Source organism: Diuraphis noxia, unplaced genomic scaffold (genome assembly GCF_037042655.1).
Source record: "Diuraphis noxia isolate RWA-SAM2 unplaced genomic scaffold, SU_Dnox_SAM2 contig0005, whole genome shotgun sequence".
Taxonomy (NCBI): domain Eukaryota; kingdom Metazoa; phylum Arthropoda; class Insecta; order Hemiptera; family Aphididae; genus Diuraphis; species Diuraphis noxia.
This window is the reverse complement of record NW_028301715.1, coordinates 4,371,351-4,381,268: the sequence shown is the minus strand read 5'-3', so window position 1 is coordinate 4,381,268 and position 9,918 is coordinate 4,371,351. Positions and strand designations below refer to the sequence as shown.

Here is a 9,918-nt window from a genome sequence, read left to right as displayed (position 1 = left end):
TTTTAATGAAATGTTTAAAACTAAAATGTAAATGTATTTTTTTTTTAATTTCGGGCAATGATTTTCAATTCATTTTTAACTTAGCAGGCATTATATATTTAAAATCATTTTTCATAGGAGAAAATTTGATATTACATACTATATTAACATAACATTTTTATGAACCATGGTGTATAAAAAAATCAAATTATATAGGTTCATACCTAGTAGGTTTCTTAAAAAAGTTTGGTTAGATATAGATTTTGGATGAAGAACTCGGGAACGCTCCTTAGTTTTTGGTAACGTTAGTCCCCCCTCAAAATTTTTCCCACTTTAACCACTGATTATGTATCAAAACAATTTAAAAGGAACTTAAATAATTCAGTCTTTTGAATTTAAAAAATAAAATAATATTGCATAAAATAGTTTAATAACAGAATAATATTATGTACCTACTAAATCAATTTTAACTTAAATAATTCAGCCTTTTGAACTCAAAAAATAATAATTACAAGTTTTAAATAATGTACTCTACGCACATGCGCAGAAGTATAGGACAATGAAGTGTGCGGAACACGATCAGTGCTACCCACGTAGAACGCGGGAACTACTACCATAGAATACTATTCTATTGTACTATATTATTCTATGCAACTACCATGGTCCATCTATAAAAAGAAGATAAGAGAATATAGTATAGGAAATAATAATTATTATTATAATTGATTTTCTTATCAATTTTATGTTCTTTTCAATATTCCTTTCGTCAAGATAAATAATATGATACTACAATAAAAATTGTTTTGGATTTTTTTTTATAAACTATTAGATTTTTAATAAAATATTCAAATTAAACCCCAATATACCAATATATTCTTAAAACATGTTTTTTGCACAAAATATTCTCTAACCTTGAAATATTCTTTTTTATGCTCTAAAAACTTTTTTATATCAGATCATAGGTAAATGAATCGTCCAGAAAGCTTATCCAATCGGAGCTGCATACTCTCAGTAAAAAGATGTAAAAACATAAAAATCCGGTCTCTACTTATTAGGTATACGTATAATTATAAAAAATATGTAATAATATTATTTCTTTTTTAAATCGTAGAATAATGAGCACTTGAATCAGGAAAAACTAATATATATTATATAGTTATTAGTTAAAATGTACAAGTTTAGCTATCGGATAAGACACTGTAGCTTAGGGGCCAAATACCAATAAGCATAGGCACAAAAGGGGGGAGGGGCTTAGGGATTATTAGCAACCCAAAAAATAATATTCTTGATTAAAGCATCAAAAACTTCTTCTTACAAAAAAAAACTTAAATGAGAAAATGCATACTAAGCGCCTTTTTATTTTTACACACTTTTCTCAAGTTCGATTGCACGTCTGTTTGTCTGTAATCAAATCTTGCGCGGTCGATTTGAGGCAATTTTTGATGATGAAAAATTCTGAAAATTGGTATAGACCTTGGTCTTGGATGACAATACAATAATCCGTTGTCATTTTGGGACCCGGACCTCCAGGTCGGCGATGACGGGTGTGCAAAGTCATTTCCGAGGAAGTACATGTACGAAGGGTTTCTCTGGGTCAAGGCGGGTTAACCTAACCATTACTCGTCGTACTTCAGTAAATTAGCCGTACAGCATATAACAGAATAATGTTGTTAAAATAAAAATAAAAAATAAAAAAGTTAACTGAAATAAAACAATAAAATTTTTTTTTTAAAACACTTTTCTAAAAAAACATATTTAAAAAAATATATTAAAAAAATCATGATAATTACATATTTACATGTGATCTAAAAAACTTCCTAATCTATTGCCTAGGTATGTAATATACTATTCCTTTACAAAATTAACTGAAAACAGAAAGGTATATTAGGTACTTTAGAATAAAAAAAAATAATGAAAAATTTAAAAGTGTGTGGTGCTCTTACACTTGACATATACTCCCAGTCACTATCTTAAAAACAGGATTGAACAAAGAAGTGTATGTGAGACTTAGCTCGGCTTTAAATGTTTTGAACGATGTACCACACACTTATAAATTTTTCATTATTTTTTTGTATTCTAAAGTACCTATAATATACCTTTCTGTTTTCAGTTAATTTTGTAAAGGAATAGTATATTACATATCTAGGCAATAGATTAGGAAGTTTTTTAGAACACATGTAATTATCATGATTTTTTTAATAATTTTTCTTAAATATGTTTTTTTTTAGAAGTGTGTTTTTAAAAAAAATTTAATTTTAATTTTTGAAATTGAGCCTATGACAATAGGCAAATCATATATTATTATATATTTGCATGTCTCCCTATGTCTGCATCTAGAAGATATCCAAAATGAACAAAATGGTGCTGACCGAGGAAATAATGTGACTTGCATGTGGGCCGAAACAATATTATAAATTAATCCATTTATTCGCCAATATAATATTTTTTACACTAGCATTCAACTACTTTTATAATTAATATCAAGCTATATTATACTTATTTCCATTTAACTATATTTGTGTTTGTTAGCCAACTTATTTTATTTGACCATGCATAAATTATTTACTGATGATGGGATGTATGCTTTTTAAACAGTGTATGTGACCGACACAAATAAGAATAAAAATAAAATAAAATACCTTTAGATAGGGATGTTATAAGATTAACAGTACAATCTTTATCAATATATTATTATGGAACTCATAGGTCTACATTTAATATTTTGGCGATCCACCAAGAGGCTAATTTTTTCTTCAATAATGCAGTTATTCGAAATCTGATTTTTTAAACACAATTAGAGAAGGATTTATCTCTTTTATGGCTACAATTATTAACAATTTATCTAATTCTGGTCATACTAAATTAAGCAACCATAATTATTTAAACTATATTGTAATTTTAACATAACTTACCTAAAATAATGTATTAAATTATAATTATATATTCAATATAAAATAATATATTTTTTTCAATAAATTAAAATAAATTGTTAAGAACTCAGATAAAAATGTGCCTATTGCAATTATTGATTAGATATTTTAATTTTATTTGAGATTTTAAAATGTAATAACCAGCAGCTTAAAATACAATAAAACTAATAATTATTGACAGGAAAATGGTTCAGAAATAATACCACAAAATAGTAAAATTTATTTTTATTAAGTAAAAAAAAGTTTAATAGCAGAATTTGTTAAACTTGGCAAAAAACTTGACATCAAAATATTAATAATATTAATAGTGTTTATTTAGATTATATTTTAGGAATTTGTGAGTAATAATAATTATAATAAAGAACTATAAGTAATTTAAAAATCATTCTTTCATGGATTCTTCAGTAGGTTGAGTAGATGCTTTTGGCTGTCCATCATCGCCCTTCTTCTTTGTACCTGACACAATATCATCAATGCGCACCAACAATATAGCAGTTTCAATAGCAGTTTTGTACACTTGTGACTTCACAACAATTGGTTCCCAAACCTTTAGGTCTTTCATATCAGCCATTTCACCAGTCTCACCATTTATTCCCCAACTCGCATTACCACTTACTGCATGTTTAGCTCTTAAAGACGTCATTGTTCTTATTGTACTAACGCCACAGTTTTGCAAAAGTGTACGGGGAATAACTTCCAATGCCTGTGCAACAGCTTTGTATGGCCATTGAGTAACACCAGCTATTTCAGCACTTTTTTTAACTAATGATTGTGATATAGCCATTTCTATAGAGCCACCGCCTGATACTAGTTTCGGGTTTAACATAATATTTTTGGCTACATGCAAAGCGTCTTGTAAATTCCGTTCAACTTCATTCAATATATCCTTGCTTGGTCCCCTAAGCAAAATAGTGCAAGCCTTTGGATTAACACATTCAGTGATGAAAGTAAAATATTCATCACCTATTTTTTTAATTTCAAATTGACCAGCTCCAGTTCCAACATGGCTCTCCTGTAATTCATCTGTGCGTGTAACAATAGTGGCATTACAAGCTCTTGCAACACGATTATTGTCAGATTTTCTTAAACGCCTCAACACTGATATGTTAGCTTTTAACAAGAAATGCTGTGCCAAATCGGAAACTCCCTTTTCTGTACAAACCAAGTCTGGTTTTAGAGCTATAATATCGGAACATATTTGTTGTATATATTCTTCTTCAATCTGCAATAACCGTGTAAAGTCAGTTTCTTTGATAATTTCGACTTCTGTTTGGCTTTCTCCTTTTTTGAATTCCAGAGAACAATCCAAAAGAATAATTCTGGGATTTTTTATAAACCTTCTCATTTTTGGATGTGTCACATCTTTGTTCAACATAATGCCATTTAATACCTGAGAATCTTCAATAGCTCCACCCGGTACTTTTTCAACCTTTGCATACCTCTTTATATCGATTTCAGTACGACCTTCATCTCTTATACTAACTGTCTTAACAGCATTTAAAGCAATACTACACGCCAAATCTGACCAGCGACCAATGAACTTGGTTCCAACACAGGATTTAATCACTTCAATTAACTTAGGCTCGTCGTCCAAAGATAATGGTATACTATATTCCTTATCCAAGAAATCCAGCATGTCTTCTAAAGCTTGACGATAAGCTCTAATTATAACAGTAGGATGAAGTTTTTGTTCTAAAAATTGTTCTGCAATACCAAGAATTTCACCAGCGAGTACTACAACTGATGTTGTACCATCCCCAACTTCTTCATCCTGGGTCCGAGCAATCTCAATAAATGATTTAGCAGCAGGATGTTGAACTGTAATTTCTCGTAAAATAGCATTTCCATCGTTCGTCATCACAATTCCACCCATTGGGTCCATCAGCATTTTAAGCATAGCTCTGGGTCCAATACATGTACGTACAACATCAGCAATTGCTTTGCCTGAAATAAAAATTTATTTCTGAAGTAAAATAACTTACTTGATTTACTTACATGGAATTAACAAAATATAAAATAATTGGTAGCATGCACATTTAAATCAGTTTTAAACATCAAAAGCCAAATGTAATATTAATTAGTAGTTCAAAAGTTCTTTTAAATATTTATTTTTAAAAATTCTTGTGAATAAGTCACTTACATTTTTTGTATGAAATTTTAAAATTTGTTAACTCAACATTACAAAATATTATAAATGAAATCAAAAGCTAACAGTACCAAAGTATATATTATATTGCAGTTAAACTGTTGAATCAGTTATTTTAGGAAATAACTAGGTAATTTATAAAATACCTAAAACGTGTAGGTAATGTATATAATTTATACTTAAACTAGTTATTTTATATATTACCTGACACCACTTAGTTAATGTGTCAAATTGTCTACAAAATATTATGTAAAATATCGTTATTTTACTGTCCATCATACTAATTATCAGGGCTAGGATTTGTATGCAATAAAAAACTGTAAAATATGCATTTTATTTACCAAAATATGCAAAAGTATGCATTTTAATTTCTATCTTAGATTTTATATTAACCTAACCAACATACTTTTATTAATTGTGTTTATCTTTCTCCGTCAAACTATTCAATCTTTAATCGCATACCTATTGTACCATAGGATTGTATTTATAAAAATAAAATTAGTGTTTGACAAAAAAATCAAGTGTAATACTTTAATCAGCTGAGCTAGAATTAAATACGAAGTATTAATATTAAATTATAAATATTAATTACGAAATATACTATAAAACATACATTTTTCGCATTCTTATAATGCAAATATGCAATAATATTAATTTTATTCAATATATGCATTTTATCCAAAATATGCAAAAACATGCAATATAAAAACACCACCATATCTCATCATGAGGTGATTCGTGGACATTACTGGCAAAATCAACAATCAGAAGTCGCAAAAAAAACATGCTGTTGCATACAAATCCTAGCTCTGCTAATGATAGTGTTACATTAAGATCTGCAGCTACTGCGTAGTCACTAGGAACTGATCAGGGTTTTTTAAGTTCACTTGTTGTAAGTTTTAGGTATTAAAAAATGTGATACAAAGTGGTGTCTTTGCAGAAGAAAAAAAGTTCTGAAAAAAGCACTATGCAATAATAAATGTCACAATTGCATGTGCAAATAAATAATTAATTCAATTTAAAATAAATAAAATCTTAAAATATATTTTAAATTTTAATGTATTTTTTATATTTTAACGTATATCTAACTAAAATTGTATAGACTAACTAGAGATTTTATGAAATAACTAGTTAGAGTACGTTAGAGTATAATTGTCATCTATGATTTCATACTTTAACTAATATTCGTAGGTAATTCATGAACTATCTAGTTATTTCATAAAATAACGGAAGTCAACACTTTAACTATAACACATACAATAATATTTAAATCAAATATATTTACAAATTTTCAAACTATTGTTTAAAAAACATTACCTATACCTAGGTATTAAGAATACCTTTATTCTGATTTTAGTTAGAAGGTTATAAGTGTCTAATTCAAATTTTCAACAGTAGAAAAATGTAAAAATCATATTAAATGCTTCATAAATTGTATAAAATAAAATTCTTGATAAATTATAGAGGAATATGTAGTATAGATAGGAAACATAAACATTACTTATTTAAATAGATATAATATATACTATGTGTTCTGGGGTGAAGTGACCGGCCGCCATCATACGACATTATACCTAAAATTATGAAGAAATAACCTTTAAAGTGGGGTCTATCTCTTTTATTTGTTAAGTTATAGACAAATTTAAGTTTTTTTAAACCAACCCAAATCTAGGTACCACGGATTTTTTTAATGTTTCTCCGAAACTTTTCAACATTTTAACATAATTTTTTTTTTTCAAAGCTATTTAATTATCCTATAAACCAACATACGCAATTAAACCAGAATTGTGTAAATTATTATTATTAAATTGAAAAAAGTGAAATTATTTTCATCAAAAGTTGGACTTTTTAAAAATAAATCTAGTATTACTCATAATAATTCAATATTTAGTATAGGGTTTTTTGTTTGTGCATTATTCTACTGAATAATACCCAGAATAGCTTATAAGTTTGGTTTTCATATCTTTCATAATCGCAAAGTTATATGTTGTTAATGGTCACTATCTTATTTTTTTAGAATCGAATATCGCTTGTTAATCATTTAATTTTATTTATTTCAGTAAATTTTAGTTATGTTGTCATTATGTTTTCTTCAGTACATTTTAGTCGTTTTGACATCCATACCTAGACTTTTTATCAAATTACTAATTTGTTAGTAAAATTGTAAAGTTTCAAAATGCCAAGGTTATTTGATTTATCATTTGGTCACATTATTGATATGCATTTTGTGTATGGAATTTGTAATGGCAATGCTCAAGTCGCTGTGCAAGAGTATAGGCTTTGATATCCAGAAAGATCCGTTTTAGGATATCGATCGTCATCAGTCTCTAGTGAGTTTATGCCCAATTTATACTTGATGTTTAGTAAAATTATAAATTGCCAATCATTAAAATCACAAAAGAACTGTAATGTTTAGAAGCGTATAACTCTGCGATTATGAAAGATATGAAAACCAAACTTATAAGGTTTTTTCAATTTAATAATAATAATTTACACAATTCTGATTTAATTGTGTATGTTGGTTTTTAACAATGGTCGGAAACCAGCGGCCCGCGAGTCTAATGAATATGGCCCGCTTTAAATTCCACAAAAACGAAATTTAATTGAATATCATATCAAAAAAAATCATATTGTATAAATATATTTTAACAGTTATTTTTTTTCTTAGTAAATAATTTGGAATATAAAATTTTTATTTTTGTCTGGCCCACAAACTTTTTTTAATTTATGAATGTGGCCCGGGAGTCTAAGAAGGTTGCCGACCACTGGTTTATAGGATAATTAAATAGCTTTGAAATTAAAAAAAAATTATGTTAAAATGTTGAAAAGTTTTGGAGAAACATACAAAATCTGTGGTAGGTTTGTCTAGGTTTAAAAAAAAACTTAAATTTGCCCATAACTTAACAAATAAAAGAGTTAGACTCCCCACTTAAATGGTTATTTCTTCATCATTTTAGGTATATTTTTGTATGACGGCGACCGGTCACTTAGCCCCAGAACACATTGTATATATATATACTGGGTGATTCTTTTACCATTGAACACTCATTATTTCAAAAATTACTATTGTTTTTGAAAATATTTTTTTACATAGTTTCAAGTTGTTCAAAAACCAACGTTTTTATTCAAAAATTTTATTTTAAAATATTTTTTATCCTTATAATTTTTTAAGTCTTTTTCTCTTTTGAATGACAATATTTCAATGAAAATTTTATTTATTTAAATAATAAACATTTATTACTTAATTATTACAAATACAAATATAGAGTGTTATAATTTTATTCTGTTCAATTTCCAAGTACATACGACAAATATTTTATAATAATATTATATTATAATAACTATTACATAGTAACTATTATTTAGGTGAACTTTTTTTAAATAATAAAAAATAATATTTTTTATATAAATAATCCAAATATAATTTAAAATAATTTTCTCAGTATCACATACATCTGATGGAACCCTTGAAATAGTCCAGCGGGTTATATAAATAATAAATATATAAATAAATATATATAAATAAATATATATAAATAAATAAATATATAAATAGTCCAGTAGGGTTCCGCGGAACACACTTAGGGAAACGCTGATATAGAGTTTTAATTTCATATTCCAAAGCAGAATATTGTTCTAAGTATTTTGATTCATAAAAATCAAATTTAGGACGAGTAGTTTATGAGTTATAAGTATTTAAAGTTTAGATTGGCAGAGTGGAGAGGTTATCACGTGAAATGTTTGCCCGCTTCTCTAAACTTTAAATACTAATAACTCATAAACTACTCGTTCTAAATTCGATTTTTATGAATCAAAATATTTAGAAAAATATTCTGCTTTGGAATATGAAATTAAAACTCTATGCTGTCATTCAAAAAAGTAAAAAACTTAAAAATTATAAGGATAAAAAATATTTGAAAATATATATAACGTTGGTTTTTTAACATCTTGAAACTATGTAAAATAATATTTTCAAAAACATTAATAATTTTTGAAATAATGAGTGTTCAATGATAAAAGAATCACTCGGTATTTAACTGAAAGGCGAGATCGAGGGTCGGATTTACAACAATCTATTCTTTTAACAGATTAAAATGTTATGTACTAGGTATGTAATATATTGCAATTATTTTTCATTGTCTTCTTAATGTAGTAAATTTGTTGAAAAAAACAGTGGGAATGAAGTTTTAAAAACTTTTAGACCATATGAGGTAAATCATAATATACAATAATATGTAAGTTTAATTACAAAAACTATTTGATACCGAACAAATATAAATAGGTCAAATAAAGAAATGTATAATAGGACATATTCCACGCGTTTTTAAAAATGTATCATCAACATTTTTTGTTAGGTTCGCTTAACAAAGTATATATTTTTAATGATTCGTAAACTCACACCAGATATTTTTTTTAAAGGGAATATTTCAATTTTAATGGTAATAAATATAGAATATTTAAGTGTCTGGTAAAGAATTTTATCATTAAACTATAATAAAATTAATTTAACAACAGTTGGAAGTAAATAGAAAAAGATGACAATTTACCTGCAGCAATGTTCTCCAATTGGACTTTGTGTCCAAACTTTCTTTTTGTGTTGGCATTTAATACTAAAATCGGAGCACCACTTTGGGACATCATCTTGGTAATTGTCGAATTGAATTTGTTTGAGTAGAATAAAAAAAATAGTTGATTTAATATTTTAATGAAAAACACCAAATTCGCTGACAATTAGTGGCTAGTGCATGTGCTTCTTATCCAGTTTTCTTATCAAAATTTTAGTGGATCCGACCACAAATTTAAGGCTGGACAGCCTGGGCGCGTCGACCATATAATTGGAGGAAGACTGAACAGTGTGGGTAA

The 9,918-nt window shown here is 27.2% G+C and overlaps 1 protein-coding gene across 1 annotated transcript; it reads right to left on the bottom strand.

Annotated features, from left to right (window-relative positions):
- Positions 1-3,119: 3,119 nt before the first annotated feature.
- On the bottom strand, positions 3,120-9,823 carry LOC149054772 (T-complex protein 1 subunit gamma-like). The gene is made up of 2 exons (XM_089229150.1): positions 9,603-9,823; positions 3,120-4,853 (listed from the first exon to the last, which is right to left on the bottom strand). The coding sequence occupies exons 1-2, from the start codon at positions 9,694-9,696 to the stop codon at positions 3,292-3,294; spliced, it is 1,656 nt and encodes a 551-aa protein (XP_089085276.1). The 5' UTR covers positions 9,697-9,823; the 3' UTR covers positions 3,120-3,291.
- Between the last annotated feature and the right edge of the window lie 95 nt (positions 9,824-9,918).

Bases quoted from the DNA above. Each gene is read 5' to 3' on its own strand.
- LOC149054772 (XM_089229150.1), bottom strand. From the start codon at position 9,696: ATGATGTCCCAAAGTGGTGCTCCGATTTTAGTATTAAATGCCAACACA. The intron at 4,854-9,602 runs GTAAATTGTCAT...TTTTTATTTCAG, and splicing joins ATTGGAGAACATTGCTGCAG to GCAAAGCAATTGCTGATGTT.